General features: G+C 46.7%; 1 protein-coding gene across 2 annotated transcripts in view; it reads left to right on the plus strand.

The window, feature by feature from the left end:
• Positions 1-14,744, plus strand: part of kynu (kynureninase) — a 179,092-nt gene extending 164,348 nt beyond the window's left edge. For both annotated transcript variants that reach the window (XM_078552495.1, XM_078552496.1), the window contains exon 14: positions 10,417-14,744. In XM_078552495.1, coding sequence (XP_078408621.1) covers positions 10,417-10,533 — 117 coding nt within the window. In that variant the 3' untranslated portion in view covers positions 10,534-14,744. The remainder of the gene's footprint in view (positions 1-10,416) is intronic.
• The last annotated feature ends 8,904 nt before the right edge of the window (positions 14,745-23,648 follow it).

Below are 23,648 nucleotides of genomic sequence, written 5' to 3' on the forward strand. Positions count from 1 at the left end.
AACGACGGTGAGAACAGGCGCTCCGGCCTGTCATGGTGGGTCGCCATTCCCGCCAGAGGCCAGCGTGAAACTGTTTTGCACCCTGTTGATGGGATGCAGATGAAGCCCCGACCGGAATTGTCCCACCCTGTCCAATTATCCATGCAGGATATCACACCGGTCCGGAACACATCCAGACCAGTGTGGCATGGACATGTCAGGACTCATCCGCAAGAAGACCTGGGGCAGCTCAGACTCTACCTGAAAAGTCACACACATCGTGGCCGCTTGCAACTATTTAGAGCCCCGAGGTGGAGAGCTCGTGTTGCTGCGTGGGAGTTGAGTCATCGGGGGTGGGTGGTGCAGTAGGTCAGCTCAACTGGACAACTGAAGGGGAACCCTAGCACGTGGTACTGACAATGCTGAGGTGTTTCAACAGTGGAGTATTGTGTGCAGTTCTGGTCACCACATTACAGAAAGGACACAATAGCTCTGGAGAGAGTACAGAGGAGGTTTACAAGAATGTTGCCAGGGTTAGAAAAGTGTAGCTACGAGGAAAGATTGGATAGGTTGGGGTTATTTTCCTTAGAGCAAAGAAGGCTGAGAGGTGACTTGATTGAGGTATACAAAATTATGAGGGGAATAGATAGAGTGGACGGGATAAAATTGTTACCCTTGGTGGAGAATTCTAGGACCAGGGTACATAGATTCAAGATAAGTGGCAGAAGGTGTAGGGGGGACATGAGGAAGAACTTTTTTTACGCAGAGGGTAGTGGGTGTCTGGAATTCACTGCCCAAGTTGGTGGTAGAGGCAGAAACTCTAAACTCTTTTAAAAAGTACCTGGACCTGCACCTTAAGTGCTGTAAGCTGAAGGGCTATGGGCCAGGTGCAGGAAGGGGGATTAGAAAGGGCAGTTGGGTGTCCTCGGGCTGGCATGGTAAAGATGGGCCGAATGGCCTCCTCCTGTGCTGTAACTTTTCTATGGTTCCATGACTGTGGACCCTGGAACAACCAGTGCAGTGTGTGGGTGGAGCATCAGCTACATGGATCTTTGCGCTGCAGCATCTTCCAGGACATGTAACTTCATGCTCCAGCCGTTCGGCTGAATGAGGTGTTGTTGGGCAGCAAAGGGCTGTGCTGGGGGGTTTCGGGGGGGTGGAAATTAGGCAGGGAGGGGAGGAATGAAGAGGTGGGATGGGTATGGAGGCCTGGTGGTTGGACGTGGTAGTGGAAAGAGAGAGATGCTGGGCTGAAATTTTCCCAGAATTGCACTAAGTGCAGTCGTGGGTGGGTAAAATGGAGTCCTACCCACCAATGAAAATGACGATTTTCACACCGTATCTTCCCGAGGCCACCTCATTATAAATCCACTCCTGTGAAACACGTTTCCATGGGCTCTCATTCGCCCTCTTGCCATCACCCCACTGTTACATCACAAGAGCTGCCATCTTTAAAAGGCAGCCCCCAGCAAAGCGCTCATTGCCACCAGCTCACAAGCGTACAACAGGAGGGAAAGGTCGCAGACAGGTGGAGGGATGCTGGAATTCAAAGTTCTCACAGAATTTGAAAACAGAGCCATCCAGCTGGTCAGTGATGACCGGGTCTGGTCCTGTGCTGACGGTGAGGTTGACACTGCTCTACCAAGTGAGGATCCAGCAGTGCAACATCCATCAGATAACCATGCCGAGAGTGATGTGTCCTCTCTCACAGGTCACTGCCGTGCACTAATTATTTCCCCTTGCTTTCACAAGCACACCTGGGAAGCAGCCGACAGAGTCCACGGCCCAGAGCCTCCAATCAAGCTCTGAAGAAACCTCCGAAGAGGAATCTGAAGGCACCCTCCCTGAAGTCCCATCACAGCGCTCACCCACACCCTCCACCAGCGCAGAGACACACACCTCGGTGGGACCTAGCTTTAGAGTAGCCTCGGGACCACAATCTGGTTAGTACATCGCACTTTCTGATCCACACCCAGCGGAGGCAGGGACTTCCCAGGTCCCCGGCACTCGGAGGACTGCTGGAGGCCAGGAAGTTGCTGAGTATGAGTCAGATGATGAGCCTCTGGACTCAGTCATGTCACAGTTGCTGGAGTTGCAAAGGCAAGCTAGGGAACATCAGGAAGGGATATCCACTGCGCTCCTCAGATTGCAAGGCATGATGGAGGAGTCCGTTCGTCTTCAGGCTGAGGTAATAGCGCCAGCATTGCAATGCACCGAGGTCAACACTGGCAGGATGGCGGCCGCCGTGGAAATCTTGGTCCAGGACATTGGTCCTACACAGCTGCGTGGGATTAACTCCATCGCTGATGGCATAGTTGGCCTCCAACATTGTGCACGCAAGAGGGGTGCTGGGTAGCTCGATCTCACTCCAGCTACTCCTTCCTCTCACAAGGTCAGCCAGGGGCCCTCGAGCACCCAAAGGGAGGAGGATCAGCAGCTGCACGCTCTGGGGCCATCCACCCAGGTGACTCTGGGAGTGACAGGCCCATCTGACTCCCATCTTCCTGTGACCTCCGCAGATCCAGCTTCACAGGCCGAGGAGGGTGCCACTGCCACACAACAGGACCCCAAAAGCAGGCCAGGGCCCTCCAAGTCTCAGCCCTCCAGAGGACGCCGACCAAAGTCATCATAGACAGGGCGCCACAGTCAGCAGGCTGCCTCCATCTATGCTGTGGATGTCCAGGGTGCACCAAGACGTAGCGGCAGGGACAGTTAAGGAGAATTAACTCTTTTGGAATCAAACAATTAAACTAAATTAACAAAATGAGGGACAAAACAAATGCAAGCCCTAAATTAGGGAACTGCAAAACCAAAGTCAAAATTTAAAGGAAGCTTAACCGCATTTTGGTTCAATGTTTGTAACAGGGTCAATAAAACACCTCAGTCCCCGCGGTACCCACCGAGCACGGAAAGCCTTGATGGTGCCGGCAGACACCGCGTACTCCCTCTCCAAGGACACCCAGCTGCGAATCTAGCCGTGGAAGAGGGGCAGAAAGTTGGGTCAGGCGACCCCCTCGATCGCCCGCTGCCTGGACCAGTTTATGGCTAACTTGGCCGGGCCCAGGAGCAGGTTCACAAGGAGGCCCTCCTCCCTCCCGGCCTTTCTCCGCGCTGGGTGCCAGTAGATCAGGAGCATGGGACTGAAGTGCAAACAAAACATCAGTAAAAGGTCTTTTAAATAACTGAAAAGGGAGTGCAGCCTACAACACCCTATGTAAACATGGTCCATGGACTCCACAAGGCCGCAAAAGGAGCAGGTATCTTGGGAGTCCGTGAGTCGACACATCCTGCGGTTGTATGGGACTGTTGCGTGCAACATCCTCCACCCTAGGTCCCGAATGCGAAGCGGGAGGACACCTCCGTAGAGGGCCCCCCCAACGGGGACCCTCGCCGTTGGACGCCAACAAGGCATGCCAGGGCATGTCCAGGCAATGGGCGAGGGCAAGGAAGTGAAGAGTGTGCGGCAGGAGCCCATACAGGAAAGCCCTCCGCGCCGTGCTAAAGGACACGGAGGGCATTTCCATGAAGCGACTCGGGTTGCGGGGCACCAGCTCCCGAGGGAGGGTTCGGGGCTTGGGGCCAATGTGGAATTCCGTCCAAACAGGGGTACACTTAGACGGAAGACCACCGCGCACCTGCGCCACCTTGAGGCCCAGTATAACGTTGGGGCCGAGCACGACCGTCCTAAGGTCTTGAATGGCATCGGCCGCGAGACGGACGTGCGATGCGCCAACTCCTGAGGAAGCATCCAGCCCCACTCCCCGGCCACCCAGCACGTCCCTGATCCTGGTCACCCCGGCAGCCACAGCCGTCCTCTCCACCAGCCACTGAAAAGGACGGAGGGGCGGATTCCTGAGCAGCGGCTTTCTGATGATAGCCACTACTCCTGATGGCGGAGAGTTGCGTTGCGAGGCGACCATGTTCTAGACTTTGATTAAGTCCTGGTAAAAGACGGGTAACGCCTGCAAGGAGCCATGAAGTCCCCTCAGGCCCATAAACAGGAGCTGCACGTTATAATTCAGACCGTGCACCTGGCGGAAGAAATACATCGCCAGGGCACACCATTTCGGAGGGGGTTCAACGTAAAGGTATTGCTGCAGGGCCTGAAGGCGGAAGGTCGCCACCTGGGTGTGCAGGCACACCAGCGCCTGACCGCCCTCCCTAAGCGGGAGACTCAGAATCTCAGCAGCGACCCAGTGTAGCCTTTTGTCCCAGGAGAAGTCGGCGAGCATTCTCTGGATTTTTTGTGACAAAGTCGAGGGGAGGGGTCAAAGTGACCAGCTGGTACTGCAACATGGCGGCAATCAGCTGGTTTATGACCAGAACACGACCCCGGTATGACAGCGCTCGGAGCAGTCCTGTCCAGCGCCACAGGCAAGTGGTGACTTTGGTCTCCAACTCCTGCCAGTTCGCCGGCCAGGATTCCTCAGCAAGGCAGAGGTGGACCCCCAGGTAGAGGAGGCTGGTTCTGCTCCAGGTGAAAGGCCTGAGCTCCTCAGGTAGGGGATCCGTTTGCCACGGACCGACCAGGAGTCCAGAACATTTGCTCCAGTTGATCCTAGCAGAAGACACAGCAGAGTAGACCTCTTGGCATTCACGCATCCTCTGCAGGTCAGCCGGGTTGGTGAATATGAGGAGCACGTCATCAGCATAAGCCGAGAGGACCACCCCGATGCCCGGCCTGCACAGGACCAATCGCCCGACAACCTCCTCCGCAAGAGACGCAGGAAAGGCTCCACGCAGACAGAATACAATTGGCCAGACAAGGGGCAGCCCTGACGCACTCCTCTCCCAAAGTGAAGGGGCGCCATCAGGGACCTGTTAACCTTACCTAGACACTCTGTGGCAGAGGTACAGAAGTCGGATCCTGGTGACGAAATGCGTCCCGAACCCAAATGCTCGCAGAGTCCCGAATAAATATTCGTGATCCACCCTGTCGAACGCTTTCTTCTGGTCAAGAGACAGGAAGGTGCTCAACAGACCAATCCTCTGGGAAGAGTGGATAATGCCCGGACCAGATGGATGTTGTCATAAATAGTTCGGCCCGGGACGGTGTAGGACTGGTCAGGGTGGATCACGTGGTCCAGCACGGTGCCAAGGGGAGAAGACATGGCCCTGGCGAAGATTTTATAATCCATGTGGCCGGATGCCAGTTTTTGAGCAGGCAGAGATCCCCCTTCGGCAGCAGGGCAATCACGGCCCTGCGCCACCAGAGGGGTATCTCCCCGGTTGTGATACTTTCCCCCAGGACCCCCGCAAGGTCGCTCTCCAGGACGTCCCAGAATGCCCTGAAGAACTCCACGGTCGGCCCGTCCAGCCCCGGGGATTTGACCCTGGAGAGACTGTCGAGGCGCCGGTCAGCCCCCCCAGACTTATAGGGGAGTCAAGCTTTCCGGTGCCCTCCGGGCCGACCTGCGGCAGGTCCTCCCACAAAACTCTGCGAGCATCCTCGCTGGACGGATCCGGAGAGAACAGGGCAGTGTAATAGTTTCGGGCAATGGCCCTGATGCCCTCCGGATCCGAGACAAGGGATCCGTCGTTGGCCAGCAGCGTAAGGAGCTGCTGACGGACCCCGTGCCTTTTTTCCAGCGAGTAGAAGGAGGGGGAGCCACAGTCCAAGTCCTTGAGGAACTGGATCCGTAACCTCATGTATGCACCGCGGGACCTGACGAGTTGCAAGTCCCGCAGCGCACCCTTCTTCTCATCGAACACCATCCACAGGGCTGGGTCCGCGTCAGGCTGACTGAGATGTGCCTTCAGGTTGAGCACCTCCTTCTTCAACTCCTCAACCCTGGATTTCCGCCTCTTTGTCGACCCCCCACGTGTTCTCCTGACCGAAGACGCAGACGTGAGTCTTGCCCACGTCTCACCAGAGCCTCAAGGAGGGGAAGCCTCCCCGCTTCATTCTCCAGCCAGCCCAAAAACGACAGAATGAGATCAGGAACCGCTCGTCCTCCAGCAGCAGGTTGTTAAAGTGCCAGTACGCGGACCCCGTCCGAGCGCAGAATGCAGCGAGCTCCGCCCACAACAAACGGCACCTGCTGCACAGAAGCCGACGGAACACAGGACACAAACGCCTTGGAAATGTAAAGACGGTCAAGTCTGGACACTCAACTCCAGGTGACACAAAAGTGAAAACGCTGGAGTCAGGATGGAGATAACACCAGACGTCCACCAAGTCGAAGGACCCGGCCAGGTCCCGTAACTTACTCACACCTAGCGAGCGGTGCTGGGTACTGTGAAGGTCCCGGGCCTCGAGGATGCAATGAGCTTGGCTGACTCTGACTCCTGCTGCAGACATGTGTCTGTGTGGTGACCCGAATATGAGACACTGCCTGGACTAGATTGAGTACTCACTGAGGTGTGTGTCTCTGAGTTGAGGTGTGTGTCTCTGAGCTGGTGGAGGGTGAAGGTGACTGCTGTGACGGTTCTACAGGTGCACTTTCTTCCTCGTCCCCAATGTCCTCAGTCCTCTGTGGGCTGGAGGGCCTGCTGGACAGGGCTTCATCTTCCTGCCTGCCCTGCTTCTTGCTGGCATCTCTAATTGAGAGAGGAGAGTGCAAGTGACTGCATGAGCTGTCTCTAATTTGGAGGAGCACATGATCCTTAGGTTTCTATGTGGCTACATTAGGCATGGATCCTTACTGGATGGAGGCCACCCACCAACTTCTCTACCTGCACAGGCTCGGTCCGGGTCCTCTCCTACCAGCTCAGCTGCCCGCTCCTTGAACTCTGTATTACAGACAGGAAGGGATTTAATTTAAACAGCCCTGATTTCTCCTCTCACTGCCTGTCTGTAAACAGAAAGGTGTTTTGATTTTGATTTCCCTCCTTTATAAGCAATGAGGTATTTCGATGGTGTGATCCAATTTCCATTAATAACTGCATAGCAAACTCGAGACAGGGTAAATTCGGGGGGGTTAGTTTATTTACACACACTCAAAAAGTGGGAGGAGGGTGATGCTATGTAGGCCCCCGGTTTATTCGTACAATAAAAGAGGGATAGAGAAAGACAGATTTACGGGGCAAAGACCAAAGAGCAAAGGCTTATAGTTTCATGTGAGTCCAGAGTTCAAAGTCCAATGGTGTATTCTTGAGGACTGATGCTGGATAATTTCCTTTACCAGAAGGGGTGACCTCCACAATGGGATAGGCATGTAGAGATGAATTAGTCTTTTAGGCGCTGGTACAGAAGCTCAGAAGTTCCAGTAGAAACAATGTAGATGGGGACTAGGCATTCACCTGGACCGAGCCTTTGTTCTGAGCTGCTGCTTGCTAGATGGAAAATGGCAGACTGCTTGGCAGAACCACCGAGACAGTTTTACAGGTTCCTCCAGCTAGGGGGGTCATGTGACATGACTCCCATCTCTCCGCTTTGGCTTTGGCAAAGGATGTATATTCCTTTGTCTGAATTCTTGAAATTGTTAATGTTTTAACCATTAAGAATTTGAAAGGAGATTGTAGTGTCCTTTGTCCTAGCAGACGAGTAGTCTCCATTGGCCAGGCCTGGCTTAGGAAATGTAGATGGCCATTGTATAATTCTCTTTGAATTTGATCTCTGTAACCACAGGGGTAGTTAACGTCTCTTCCAAGATAACAAGGTGTCAGCTTCTCCAATATTGCCAGATTAGGTCTTATTGTTCAGGGTTACAGGCAGACATAGCTTCAGCTTTTTTAGAATCTTATTCCAGATTTTAAAATTTTAGGAATTAGCCATGTTGAGAGAGAAGATGGGGTTGAGAGCAATTGCGTTTCATGAATCTTTCTCATACTTCCACTCTTACAAATAACTCACTGGATTATGTGCCTTGTGATTGATGCACTGCAGGTTGTCTACAAAGGTTCTGGGACATCACCCTCCAGAGTGGTGATCCCGCTCAGACAAAAGGATAAGGTTAAAGAGGCATGTCATTACCGATGCTTGCTGGTGCCCTCAACACCTAACCTCCTCCCCCCCACCACTCCCCACCCCCAGACAGTATCTGAGCTTTCTGTGTGGAAAGGTCAGGGACCTGCAGCGGCCTCTCACTCTGCAGACTAGATGGACTGCAGTGACAATATGAGGCATCACCATGTCACGCTGAGTAGCTCTTTTATGTATATGCTGCACAGATGGTGCCCTTGACACTGAGGTCCATGTCCCCTGTACCATTCAGTGAGGTGAGTGTGAGCAGTTGAGCGTTCACTTACCCTGGCAGCGCAGATGAGGGCATTCATCCATTGCTGGCACTGCAGGGCAGTCTTCCAATGGAGGCTGTGGGCACTGAACACCCTGGCAACTTCCTCCCATGAAGGGTTAGTCACATAGCTCAGCCAACTCCTTCCATTCTCGGGGTACAGGATGCACCCCCCTGGCCTCTACTGCATTGAGCAGCACATCGAAGGAAGCGTCGCTGAATCTGGGGGCCAGAGCTCCCTGGGATCACCGGACCATCTCCTCCTTCCACGGTGGGTTCGCGACAAAGAAATTGATGTCCGGGCGCCTTTTAAATGCGGCGGCCAGATACGATGGCAGGGCGTGCATCATCCAGCCCACCTCACCGCGTAACACGTCGGGAAACCCCCGACTGCATAATTAACTAACCCAACATCACGCGATTCGGCGTGAATTTCAACCGACTCCGTGGCGGGAAACATTGCCGGTTCCCACCTCCACCATGGGTCTAAGACCCAGAATAGAAAATCCCAGCATTTTATTCCAACTAGAGCAACAGCCAGCAGGTAGCAACTCTGTGTTTATTCAAGACTGGTCGTCAAGACAAATGAAGACCAATTCTACCTGTACCAATTCATAAAATAACACAGGGGTTGGCAACTTTATTAACTAGAAGAGCTATTTTTAAAAAAATTTAGTCAAAAACTCAATATCTTAAGGCTATTACTCAAATACCAATAATAATGAAAAACAAGACAGAGACACATTTCTACAACATTTTAAAAGTTTTAACAAAAGAGTAGTTAATTGAATGATACTTTCCTTCAATTCTAATGTCAATAAAAGTTTTTCAAAATGAAACAAGCGGTTTAATTATCATAAAATGGGCTCCATCGATGTAGGGCGTGATCCACTCGACTCTGTAATGAGCCACATGTGGCCCCAGAGCCACAAGTTGCCAACCCCTGAGATAATATATGAAGCATTTCCATTGATCGAATTTGTAAACCATTCGTAGTTAATTTATTGACCATTAACTTCTTAGTAAGGTGACTCATGATAATACGTGCTTTAATAAAACTCAGGCGGTCAATTTTGACCCTACAGCCAAAACTGAGCAGTTAAAGACAAGTAGGTTACTCACTAAGGTACCATCCATTTCCTGCAATAACCTGCACAGTTTTGTAGGCGGATGTGGTGCTCATCTAAAGCAAGTGGAAGTCTCATAAATTTCTGCAAATTGTGGCCCTGTTATGCCAAAGGGCTCCACGCCTTTTTAACTGAGGCCTGAGCAGAGATGCTGCTGCAGCTTTCACATTGGAAACAGGTCTGCAGCCAGTCAGAAGACAGACAAGGCCTTAATTAAGCCTAAAACTTTCCCTTGTGGGGTTCAGAAGAACAGGAGTGTTTCTCCATGCCTTACAAGAAAACCCATGACTCCCTGCCCTGGACATCCTCGAGCACAACCCTCTTCCCTCTCATGAGAACAACCCTAATCCCCCTCCTTGGTACTTACTTGGAAGCTGGCAGAGGAACAAGGGCCAGCTAATCTTTACCTGGCAACAGCCTTTCCAGTTGGAAAGCAGGCCAGTGACATTTAAATGAGGTGTGTCAGTTGTAATCACTGTTGCCTCCTGCTCCCTCTGCTGAGTGGGTAATGATCTCACTAGAGCAATTTGTCACCAAAAACTTAATCCAAGTTAAAATTGGCCTTCTGATTTTAACATTTAAGTCATGGGAGTCAGTTCGATTATTTTGTACCAGTTGGTATGACTCAATTGTTTAACAAAATAAGAAAGAAAGATAAAAGCAAAATACTGTGGACGCTGGAAATCTGAAACAAAAACAGAAAATGCAGAAAAACTCAGCAGGTCTAACAGCATCTGTGGAGAGAAAGACAGGGTTAATGTTTTGAGTCCTTATGATGCTTCTTCAGAGCTCTGAAAAAGCTCTGAAAAATCTAGAGTGTAATACATCTCTAATTTCCCTCATAGTCTCTGCTATTTCCTCCAACAAGGCTTGAGAGTGAGGTTCAAGATGAGATTCACAACCAGTAAAGGGAAAAATATCTGACTAAGATAGCCCTATGTGTCACAAAATTCCTGTTTTAACACTTTCCCCTTTTGTTTTTATTGGTTTCCATTGGACAAAGGAGCTTGCAATTACATCTAGGAGATAGTGGAAGATAATGCCTAGCAATTTTTAAACCACTCATTGCTTTTAACTAATCGACTTTATTTATCCATTTAAAATAACACATCATCTTTTCCCTTTTCCAACAGTGTGACATGCGGAAACCAGATACTCTACGAGTCGCTCCTGTACCTCTTTACAATTCCTTTTATGATGTGTACAAGTTCATCAAGGCTTTGGGTGAATCATTCAAGGCCGAAATTTAAGTCAAGGATGAGGTGTAGGACAATTGAGCTGAATTCCTTCATGCAATCAATACTACCCTATTCCAAAATACGTTTCCACATTGGCAATCTGTCTAAATTCTTTCATTTTTATTCATTCATGGAATGAGGGTGTCATTGGCTAGTCCAGCATTTATTGCCAACCCTAATTGGCCTTGAGAAGGTGGTGGTGAGCTGTCTTCTTGAACCGCTGCAGTCGATGTGGTGTAGGTACACCCACAGGGCTTTCTGCCTTATTATTGTTCATATAATCTTACTGGATGATTTTCCCTCTATCAGAAATTAAGATTGTAAATGAAGGAAGTACTTGTTTAAAGTAAATAATTTACAAATGTGGAAACATTGCAGATTTCCCTTAGCAGCACCAAAGCAACAAGAAAAGTCAATTCCACTGCTGCAGATTTTCCAATCATTGTGAAAGAAATGTTAATCGGTAATGTTTGACTCAGGTTACCATGTTAATCCACAAGGAAGAAAACAAACAAAAGGAAGACATCAACAATAGAGTCCACACAACATTAACCACTCATAGGGGTGGATATTACAGAGCCACACAGAAAATAGTGGCAGAGACAGAAAGAGGCCCTTAAGTAGCCATTAATTAGCCACTTAAAGGCCTCAATAAGATTAACTTCCACCCCGACTCCTGACTGAAAGGTCCATCGGCACCATGCCAACCAGAAACCGGCTGCCCCATAGGGGTAATATGTTGGGGAAGACTAATTAGATCAGGCTCAGACTTCTGCCCCCATCCCGCCCTAGAGAGCTACTAGCCAATCAGATTGGCCGGCAGTTCTGTAGTCCCAGCAACGTCAGAATCAAGTTGTAGCCACTCTTGGGACTACAGGCATTCCACAAAGATGAAGAAATGATGGATCCCACACTTCAGGGTAGTCAGGGGTTTTGTTCGGGTCTGCCTGGTAGGGCCATAAAATTCACCCCATAGGGTTGGACTTCAACTTACCTGATGCATCAGAAGTTGCATGTGGGGCGGGGGTGTGTTTGAAAGACATGGGGAACCTGGTAGTTGGGATTTCACTGGGTTTTATCTCCACAGCGTGACACCACCAATCTGTTCCCTGCTTAGAACCCAACCTGATTCATAGCCTGGGTTTGGGAATGGAAGTCAGAAGCCTGGGGGTGGTGGGAGAGGAGAACAAAGGCCTTGTTGGGGTATTGAAGGCATAGGAGTTGGCCAGAAGTCTTGGTGGGGTCAGTCAGCCTGAGGTATGTGGCGAGGCCTGGGGTACTTGGCAAGGCTGTGATGTTAGGCCTGGGGAAGCAGGGAGACCCAGTGTGGGGAGTTAGTTGTCAGGAAATGTCAGAAACCTGGGAAGAGAATTGGAGGCCTGGAGGTGGAGTGGGAGGAGGTCAGAGGTCACAGAGGGAAAAGCCGATGTAAGTGTCTGATGACAGTGGTTTCCCAGACGAGAAGGTTGGATCTAGCAGCTAGGTGTATAGACACTCATTTCCAGAATCTGGTAATCTCTCGCCTGATCATAGCTGTTGAATTTCCCAAGGTTTGGGACAAGCCGGCCAACCAGTTAAATTTGAAAAATAGAACAACAGTAAGAATTGGAGAATCAGTATCATATTTAAGATGCCAGCCTTCTGCCTTGGAGCAGATTGGTTGCCTACCCACCTTCTTGCCTCAGTTAAAGTGGGTGGATTGGACATGGGTTTGGGATGAGGACCTCATTTTAAAAACTTTAACCCCGCCAGCTGACCCAAACCTGCTTTTTTTTGTTTGGTCAAAATCACTTCCCTGTAAAATCTGATAATTCTATTGTGAAAAGGGAATTAATTAGAGCCTAATTTTTAGCTGCCAGGTATCCAAAACCATGGTTGAACTTTGTTGAGTGCACATGATGGATTCATAAAACTGATACTGGGGCACTATAAAATATACATGGATGGAATCATCATCCATGCCTTCATCCTATCTGTTATCTGCATTTCTGCTTAGGCAAAGGGCAACAGCAAATTTAGATCAGCAGGCTCTGAATGTTAGATTGATAAAGATTGTTGGTAGGTGAGTGATGGGGTTTTGGTGCATTGGGCATTGTGTGTGTGTGGTGATGTCATTGGTGAGATATGGCACTTGAAGGTACATTCACTGACCTTAACCTTTCATGTGAGATCATTGAACTTGTTGCAGCGCTGGGGACCAGACTACTGGCATTGACCGCCAAAGTTACCTGCTCCCAAAACCCATGCAAACTTTGTGTAGATAGCCTTGTGGATAGATCACATCTGTCCTCTCCACCTCCATTACCTGGGCATCCAGTGCAGCTCTCTTCTCTCTTGCACCAGAATTGACTCTTTTTTTCTGCTCAGATTTATTTCACAAGCGATTCCGGCACATGGTGTAGCCACAAAAAGTACCACTTTTTAAAAAGGTGCACATTGGCTTTAAATAGTGCAGGCTGGCTTTAAGTGTACTAGTCTCACACAAATGTGGTCTACCTGCTCAGGTGTGTAGCCACTCAGCACCATGTTTGGGGCCTACTGCATAACCCAATAGTGCAAAGTAGCAAGCAGCACTAAGTTGGTATGCTGCCTGCATCGGAAGAAAGTTTCAGGTTAATCAATGCTGAATGCACCAAAACCCCTCCTGTTTTCGAAGGTTGCCCAATTGAACCTCTGGGTGCAAGATTGGCTTGATGGTGTGATTATGCATGTAAATGTGTGGTCTTAGCCTGAGAGATGAATAACATTTTTTACTTTTGACTTATCCCTAAGTGAAATAGTGGCAATGATTCTGACCCTAAACTTTTGTGACAACACTAGTTCATGTTCTTTTAGTGCCAGTCATTAGGAGTTCATATCTTCTATGATTACAGCACTCGTACTTTCTTCATTTAGTTCAAAATTTAGCACCTTCCCATTGACAAATTTGTGCATCAAATGAAACTCCTGCGGTATAATTTCACATCACTATATCCTCAGCTGTCAAGGGAGTAGACAAGAATACCAATGGTTTGCTTAATCATAGAGGTTATTATTTTTTGTACTGAGTTGTCCTATATTCTACTAATGTCTGTGGATTACATACTGGATTCATGAATGACATTTTCAGGACCTAGACTATGGCCGGGATTTTCCGGTCCCGCCTATGGTGGGAATTGTCGCGGTCAGGACGAAAAATTTGTTGAACCAGCCAAAGGACCATTGACTCTCGGCAGGAATTTCCGGGACAGGAAAATCCCGGTCTATGTCTCTCAACCACTAGCTATTCAGTCAGCCAACATATTCAAATGTCATAGTCTAAAATGACTAGCTGAGAATGAAAGATATAAGTACTGATATCTGATACTCTACAACATCTGCTATCATTTGACACTATTCAGTAAATTTCTTCGAGAGAGAACCTCAACCTAGTTATGTACTGCATTCTTCTTGGGTTTGGGTTTGTGGCCTTCCCCGCAGAAATGGTCTCCTTTTGATATTTCCATTCATCATCTGAAATGTTGTTAATGGTAATGTGAGGGGAAAAAGCCACCATGTCGTTCTCCAGCCCAATGTAGATTGCATCGATGTCTGAGCTGACCTAATGAACATATTTGCGTGGACTCGTTAAGTAATTGAACACTACAGTGTGGTGCACTTTAAATGGATTCACACATGCATGAGCGTGCACACACAGTTTCATTAATATTTTCTTGGTAAATTTAATAATGTGTTTCCGGAATTGCAAACTGACCCAATGTTGGATGTCTTATTTTGGGTAATTTTTAGTTTTTGCCCTGTCAGCAGTGAAACTTTCTTCCTCATTGGCAGTTAACATTGTGGGCTGAGTGCCTCTGGTGGGCATGGTGCCCCACCAATGGCATGAACCTGAAAATGAACCTCATTTGATCTGCAAAGCACATTGAGCTCCAGAGGTCAGTAGGCTACCGAAAATGTACCAACACTTGGAAAATCATCCTGACTTTTGGAAGTGTCTGCACTTCAGTATATTTTTTGCCAAGCTAACAATTAATTGCCATTTTAAAAACTTTTTAAAGCAGTATGTCTAATGTCCTGTATAATGAAATAATAGAAACTTGTAATCTGTGAGATGTTTTTCATTTCAATTTTGAGTGATTGTTTTCTCCCCACTATTGCAAATTCTTATCTTTGGGCATCTTGTACCTCACTTTTAGTTCTGCCTGTGTTATAAAACTAACTTGATTAAATATGATCACCCTACATCTCAATCATCTTTATGCTTTAATAATAACATTTTAGGAATTTTCAAGACAGGAAACATGCCGTTAGCAGTCTCTTCGATCGAGAGGTTTCTTGCCCAATCACATTGCACGGAATGAAACATTTTGGAAAATACAAGCAAAATAACATGTGATTATGGAAACACGCAATATGTCTTTAATTCTTTGTGTTTTTGCATTTTATTGGAAAATATTCTCTTGCATTCTTGCTTCAAACGCAGGCCTTACTGAAATATATTCCAACTTAATACTCTAAATAAAACATGATGCTGCATATGAGTACGAATCAAGTCCATATGATTATAAAACATTTTATATTGCATGATGAAATCAATCATGCTATTGTGCCAAAACTGTTTCAGTGGTGCTTTGTTTACAGCTGTGGTCCAGTGGCCACAGAAATTGTGCTGGCTTTGATGGGTAACCTTTTAGCTAAATATTTTCCAAATTGCTTTTAGCATCATTATTTGTTATCTAGACAGATATTGCAAAACTAGCATATTTTTTGGTATGAAAATTTATTTAAAATGACAGTTCTTTTAACTCATTGCTGAGATACAGTTCTGTAACATGAAGTTGTTTTCACCCAAAAAGCTGCAGCAAGCCAGACCAAAATAAACATGTATGATTAATGCAATTTTCGTTTGTGGTACACCCAATAGCTTTCAACAAAATGAACAACACAGCAGCATAATGCGATGTAAACACCCTAGTCCTCAAAACAAAATGTCAGCTTCACACTTCAGTTGAGAGCAAAGCTGAATAAAGAAAGTACTGGAGAGGATTGAAAAAGGGAATAAGAAAAGAGAGTTTGAGGATAGATTAGCAGCTAAGATAAAAAGGGAATCCAAAAAGCTTTTATAGACAGATAAATAGTAAAAGGGTAGACAAAGGAAATTTGGGGAAAATTTGGAACCAGAAAGGAGATCTTGTGGAGGCAGAGGCATGACTAAGGTACTAAATGAGTACTTTGTATTTGCCTTCGCTAAGAAAGAGGATGTTACCAATGTCTAGAGAATGAGTAATTAGTGGAGAAAATGATAGCCTAAAAAGTAGATAAAGAGGAGGCATTTACAAGGCTGGCAGCACTCAGAGTAGGGAAGGTACATGATCCCGATGGGATGCATCCTAGGTTACTGAGCGAAGTAAGGGTACAAAATTGTGGATGTTCTAACCACAACCTTTGAATCTTCAAAGGCTGGAAGGAGCAACTACTTCAGTTGAAAGGACTTTCAAAAAGAATGAAAAAGTATCACGTAGTAGAATTGTTAGCAAAATTGAAGCCCTCAGGATTGAAGGAACAGGAATAGCATTCATATGTCAATGTATTAGGGGAAAGAAAGCAGAGAGTAGTGGTGAACGATTGTTTTACAGACTGGAAAAAGTATGCACTGAACATCAGGGGGTCAGTGTTGATAACACTGCTCTTATTACTGTATGTTAATGAATACACAGGGCACGATTTTAAAGTTTGCAGATGACATAAACTCAAATGTAGTAAGCAGTGAAGAAGATAGTAGCAGATTTCAGAAGTGTCGAATGGATAATTAATCTTGGCTTTCTTCTGAGGTTGACACTATCACAGATGACAGTCTTCCGCCAACTCAATACACTCCATGTGATATCACAATCATAGAATGCTGACGGCACAGAAAGAGTCCATTTGGCCCGTCATGTCTATGCTGGCTCTCCATAGGAGCAATTTACCTTGTGCCACTCCTGGCCTTCTCCTTCAGCCCTGCACATTCTTCCTTCTCTGGTAATAATCCAATTCCCTCTTAAATGCCTCACTTGAACTTGCCTCCACCACATTCTCAGCAGCACATTCCAGATCCCAAACTTTCGCTGTGTTAAAACATTTTTCCTCGTGCCTCCATTGTTTCTTTTGCCAATTACCTTAATCTGTGCCCTCCTTTTCTTGATCCTTGCACCAAGGGGGACAGTTTTTCCCTATCAATTCTGTCCAGCCTCCATTTGAGTACCGTCACATCATCACACCACACAAGTGTCAGGCAGTGACAGTCTCCAACAAGAGAGAATCCAATCACCTCCTTTTGATGGTCAATTGCATTACCATCGTTGAAGCCCTAAGTATCAACATCCTGGGGATTACCATTGACCAAAAACTGAACTGGACCAGCCATATAAATACTGTGGCTACAAGGGCAGGTCAGAGGTTGGGAATTCTGTGGCAAGTATCTCACCTCCTGGCTCCTCAAAGTCTGTCCACCATCTACAAGGCACAAGTCAGGAGCTTGATGGAATACTCTCCACTTGTCTAGATGAGTGCAGTTCCAACAACACCAAGATCATCAACACATTCCAGGTGAAAGCAGCCCACTTGATTGGCACCCCACCCATCACATTCAACATTCACTCCCTCTATCACCAACACACAGTGTCAGCAGTGTGTACAATCTACAAGATGCACTGGAGCAACTTAATAAATCTCCTTCGACAGCACCTTCTAAACCAACAACCTCTACCACCTAGAAGGACAAGGGCCAGCAGATACATGGGAACACCACCACCTGCAATTTTCCCTCCCAAGTCACAAACCATCCTGACTTGGAACTATATCACTGTCCCTTCACTAGCACAGGGTCAAAATCCTGGAACTCCCCTGCTAACAGCACTATAGGTGTACCTATACCAGACAAACTTCAGCAGTTCAAGAAGGCAGCTCACTATCACCACCACAAGGAGAATTAAGGATGGGCAATAAATGCTGGCCTAGCCAGTGACACCCACACCTCTCAACCTTGTCTTCTCCAAGGAAGGGTTTCAACCACTCTGATCTAAGTAACTGAAGTTTGTTGGGAATTGGACTCAATACTAAACCTGGAGTAATAAAATTCTTGTTGGGGAATAACCTTATTGGCAAAAAGATAATCACTAATTTAGAATGCAAACTAACAAGATTTATTGGATAACAAAGATTAATACTTAATATTCCACAAGTCGAGGCATGGCACAATATGCTGTCTTTCCCGTGGATCCCGGGACTTCTCTTCCTCTTGGATCCTCGAACATGGTTTCTTGACTCATGACGTTCTTTGAGGTTTTAACTTAGTCAACTTTACTTTAACATACATGCAAAAACCCCTTGCAGCTTTAAGACTTCAACTCTAATTTCCCTGTCTACCTTAACTGCTGTAGCTGCATCTTTCACAGCTGAATGTATTTCTCTCTCTCTCTCTCACACACACAATTTCTCTCTCAAGTTGAAAGCAGCTTCCTGACAAAGACTGTTCACTTTTTCTTAAGACAATTACTTTATTACTTAATACTAGATTCTAACACTGACCTGGATTTTTTACAGGAAGCCCCAAACCTCAGTGACAATTACGTTAGTCACTTCTGGATTGTTACAGCAATCCCTTGCCTAGGACAATTTAATCAGTCCTGGATTCTTACGGCAATCCTCAACATATGACAATTATTTTAGTCACTTTTGCATTCTTATGACAATCCCCAGCCTATGACAATTACCAGTTGACTGGCAAAGTCTTACGCAAATGCTGGTTTCCTAGCAAGCGCCCTACTATTAACTCTTAACTTTCTCTCCCATTAAGGTCCCTTAGCAAGTGTCCTCTGACAAATTCTATCCTCTGGCAAGTGTCCTATTTTTGTACCCTTTTTGCAGGCAGCTTTTGCAACATTCAACTCAAGTTGTGCAACTATGTCAACACAATTAATAACTTCTACCCAAATGTTTGCAATTCTTGACCAATGGGAGAATGCTTCTGGCTTGCCTGCAATAAACTAACCTTAACTTGTACCCTTTACTTACAATTCTATCCCTGAGGCCATCCTTCTAGCCAATCAGTGTCCCAGTTTTAGCTTTTGTTTACCTCATCATGTTCGTCTCACTGGAGCCCAGATGTTCAAATGCATTCTCAACTACAACCTCAGTTCACATCTGTTTTTTCTCTCTCAAAGTTACATTACAGTATTTTGGCATTTAAAGAGATGCCAACTTAAAGACCTTTCAACAACATTCCACCAAACATGCAAATCAAGTCACTGAGCTTATGTACAAGTACAATTTGATAACTTAAGCCTTATTTATTACACAAATGTGTCAATGAGGTTAAGTCTAACAGGTTCTTCATCCCTGGAATAATTCTTCTGACTCTTCAATGCCTTCACATCCTTCCTAAAACATGGCACTGGACACAATACTCCTGTTGAGGCCAAACCATTGTTCTATACAATTTTTACGTTTGTAATCTAAGCCCCTATTAATAAAGGCTATGGCGTTGTGTGCTTAGTTAACTGTGCTCTCAACTTGTCCTGTCACTTTCAATGATTTATGATCACATAACTCAAGTCCTGAATGATCAAGCATTCTAGAAGCTTCTCCACTGCAGAGGTTAAACTGACTGACCTATAGTTGCTGGGCTTATCCTTATACCCTTTTTTGAACAAGGGTGTAACATTTGCAATTCACCAGGCCTCTGGCACTACCCCTGAGTCTAAGAAAGGCTGAAAAATTATGGCTAGTCCCTCTGCATTTTCCAATCTCACTTCCCTCAGTGTTGTTGGATGCATCTCATCTGATCCAGGTGCCTTGTCAACTTTAAATGCCTACAGCCTATCCAATACTTCCTTCTCATCAATTTTAAACCCTCAAGTATCCTTTTTAACCATGACCTGTACAGCAACTTCGTCCATGGTAAAGACAAATGCAAACTATTCATTTAATACCTCAGCCATGCCCCCTGCCTCCAAGCGTTAACCTCCTTTTTGGTCCCTAATTGGCCCCACTCCTCCCTTTATTCCCCATTTACTATTTATATGCTGAGAGGAGACTTTGTATTCCCATTTATGTTAGCTGCCTGTCTTTTTTCATACTCTCTCTTTGCTTTTCTTATTTGCTTTTTCACTTCCCTTCTGCACCTTCTATATTCAGCCTGGTTCTTGGTTGTATTATCCACCTGACATCTGCATAAACACATTTTTCCTTCTTCATCTTAATCTCTACCTCTTTCATCACCCAGGGAACTGTGGATTTGTTTGCCCTACCTTTTTCCCTTTCCTGGGAATATTCCTTGATTGTTTCTGAACTAACTCCTCTTCAAAGACAATCAATTGCCTGCCAACCTTTGATTCCAATATATCTGGCCCAGATTCATTCTTACCCCATTAAATTTGGCTTTTCCCCAGTTAATTATTCTTACTCTGGATTGTTCCTTGTCCTTTTCCATAGTCAACCTAAACCTTGTGATCCAGTGATCACTGTCCCTTAAATGTTCCCCTACTGACCACTTGACCCGCCTGATTCCCAAAGATCCAGACCTAGCAGTGCCTCCTTTCTCATTGGAATAGAAACGCACCGCTACAGAAAAATGTCCTGAACACATGATAAGAAGGCTTTATTTTATGAGCCCCCTCACCTTCAGATACCCCAGTGGGGTGCCGTAAAATCCAGCCCTTATTTCCACATGGCATTCTGCACCTATAACTCACCAATCTTATTTACCACATTCCGCACATTCACATACATGTGTGATAACCCTGATTTAGACTTCATTACTTTTTCCTTACTCTGAATCCACCTAATACCTTACTATTTCCTACTATAGTGTTATCTGTCACTCAGTATTCCTCTCTGATATTACCTCCTGGTTCCCACACCCCTGACAAGTTAGTTTAAATCCTCCCATTAGCATTAGCAAATTTCTCTGCAAGGAAATTGATCTTGGCTCTGTGAGAGCTAGTCCCAAAGTCCCAGGAATCTAAAGCCCATTATCAACTAAAATCTTATCATTAAATTTTATCATTAAAAGTCTAATGATGACCATGATTGTTGTAAAAGCTTCTTTATGGAAGGAAATCTGCCATCCTTACCTACCTGTGACTCCAGACTCTGAAATGACCTAGCAAGCCACTCAGTTGTATCAAACTGCTAGTCTCAAAAAAGGAACAAAACCAGATGGACCACTCGGCATCGACCTTAGCACCAGAAATGTCAACAGCAAACTCAACACTGTTGACCCTGCAAAGTCCTTCTTACTAATATCTGGGGGATAGTGCCAAAGTTGGGAGAGCTGTCTCACAGACTAGTCAAGCAATAGCCTGACATAGTCATCCTCATGGAATCATATCTTATGGATAATGTCCCAGACACCACCATCACCATTCATGGCTATGTCCTGTCCCACTGGTAGGACAAACCCAGTGGAGGTGGCGGCACAGTGGTATACAGTCAGGAGGGAGTGAAGCCTCATAGCATCAGGCCAAACATGGGCAAGGAAACCTCCTGCTGATTATCACGTATCGCCCTCCCTCAGCTAATGAATCAGTGCTCCTCCATGTTAAACTCCACTTGGAGGAAACACTGAGGGTGGCAAGGGCACAGGATGTACTCTGGGTGGGGTGTCCTGGGGGACATTACCAAAAATGCCTTGATAGCACCACCCCTGACCAAGCTGGCCGAGTCCTAAAGGACATAGCTGCTAGACTATGTCTGCGGGGAACCAACAAGAGGGAAAAACATATTTGACTTCATCCTCACCAACCTGCCTGCCAGAGATGCATCTGTCCATGGCAGTATCGGTAGGAGTGACGACTGTACAGTCATTGTAGAGACAAAGTTCGTCTTCATATTGAGGATACCCTCCATCGTGTTGCGTGGCACTACCAACATACTAAATGGGACAGATTTCGAGCAGATCTAGCAACTCAAGACTGGGCATCCATGAGGTTCTGTGGGCCATCAGCAGCAGCAGAATTATACTCAACCATGATCTGTAACCTCATGGCCTGGCATATCCGCCACTCTACCATTACCATCAAGCCAGGCATCAACCAGGATCAACCCTGGTTCAATGGAGAGTGCAGGAAGGCATGCCAGGGGCAGCACCTGGCATACCTAAAAATGAGCTGTCAACCTGGTGAAGCCATAACACAGGACTACTTGCATGCCAAACAGCATAAACAGCAAGTGATAGACAGAGCTAAGTGATCCCACAACCAACGGGTCAAATCTAAGCTCTGAATTCCTGTCACATCCAGTCGTGAATGATGGTGGACAATGAAACAACTCACTGGAGGAGGAGGCTTCACAAATATCCCCATCCTCAATGATGGAGGAGCCCAGCACTTCAGTGCAAAAGATGAGGCTGAAACATTTGCTACAATCTTCATCCAGAAGTGCCGAGTGGATGATCCACCTCGGCCTCCTCTGGAGGTCCCCAGCATCACAGATGCCAGTCTTCAGCCAATTCGATTCACTCCACGTGATATCAAGAAACGGCTGAAGGCACCGGATACTGCAAAGGCTATGGGCCCTGACAATATTCCGGCAATAGTACTGAAGGCTTGTGTTCCAAAACTTGCCGTGCTCCTAGCCAAGCTGTTCTAATACACCTGCAACACTAGCATCTACCCAGCTATGTGGAAAATTGCCCAGGTATGTCCTATACACAAAAAGCAGGACAAATCCAACCGGGCCAATTACTCCCACACCAGTCTACTCTTGCTCATCAGTAAAGTAATGGAAGGGGTCATCAACAGTGCTACCGAGCGGCACTTGCTTAGCAATAACCTGCTCACTGATGCCCAGTTTGGGTTCCGCCAGGGCCACTCAGCTTCTGACCTCATTACAGCCTTGGTTCAAACATGGACAAAAGAGCTGAACTCCTGAGGTGAGGTGAGAGTGACTTTCCTTGACATCAAGGCTGCATTTGACCAAGTGTGGCATCAAGGAGCCCTAGCAAAACTGGAGTCAATGGGAATCAGATGGTTAGAGTCCTACCTAGCACAAAGGAAGATGGTTGTGGTTGTTGGAGATCAGTCATCTCAGCTCCAGGGCATTGTTTCAGGAATTCCTCCTGTTGGTGTTCTCGGCCCAACCATCTTCAGCTGCTTCATCAATGACCTTCCTTCCTTCATAAGGGCAGAAGTGGGGATGTTCGCTGATGATTGCAAAATGTTCAGCACCATTCGCAACTCCTCAGATGCTGAAGCCGTCCATGTCCAAATGCAGCAAGACATGGACAACATCCAGGCTTGGGCTGACAAGTGACAAATAACATTTGTGCCACACAAGTGCCAGGCAATGACCATCTCCAACAAGAGAGAATTGAACCATCACCCCTTGACATTCAATGGCATTACCATCACTGAATCCTCCACTATCAACATCTGGGGGTTACCATTGACCATAAACTGAACTGGACTAGCTATATAAATACTGTGGCTACAAGACCAGTCAGAGGCTAGGAATGTTGCAATGATTAACTCACCTTCTGACTCCAAGAAGCCTGTCCACCATCTACAAGGTACAAGCCAGGAGTGTGATGGAATCCACTGGATGAGTGCAGCTTCCACAACAACTCAAGAAGCTTGACACTGTCCAGGTCAGAGCAGCCCACTTGATTGACACCACATCCACAAACTCCCTCCAACAATGATGCACAGTATCAGTAGGGTGTACCATCTACGAGATGCACTGCAGGAATTCACCAAGGCTCCTTAGACAGCACCTTCTAAACCCACTACCATCTAGAAGGACAATGGCATCAGATAGATGGGTACTCCACCACCTGGAAGTTACCCTCCGAGTCACTCACCACCCTGACTTGGAAATATATCGCCGTTCCTTCGCTGTCGCTGGGTCAAAATCCTGGAACACCCTTCCTAACAGTACTGTGGGTGTACCTACACCACATGGACTGCAGCAGTTCAAGAAGGCAGCTCACCACCACCTTCTCAAGGGCATCTAGGTAACGGCAAAAAATGCTGGCCCAGCCAGTGAAGCCCACATCCCATGAATAAATTTTTAAAAATTAAACATTGCAGATAATGTGCCATGTGTATGTTAATTCCAATTCATTACCATAGTTTCAGACATAATATGAGCAAACCTAACATGTAAGT

Source organism: Cetorhinus maximus, chromosome 11 (genome assembly GCF_964194155.1).
Source record: "Cetorhinus maximus chromosome 11, sCetMax3.hap1.1, whole genome shotgun sequence".
Lineage (NCBI taxonomy): Eukaryota > Metazoa > Chordata > Chondrichthyes > Lamniformes > Cetorhinidae > Cetorhinus > Cetorhinus maximus.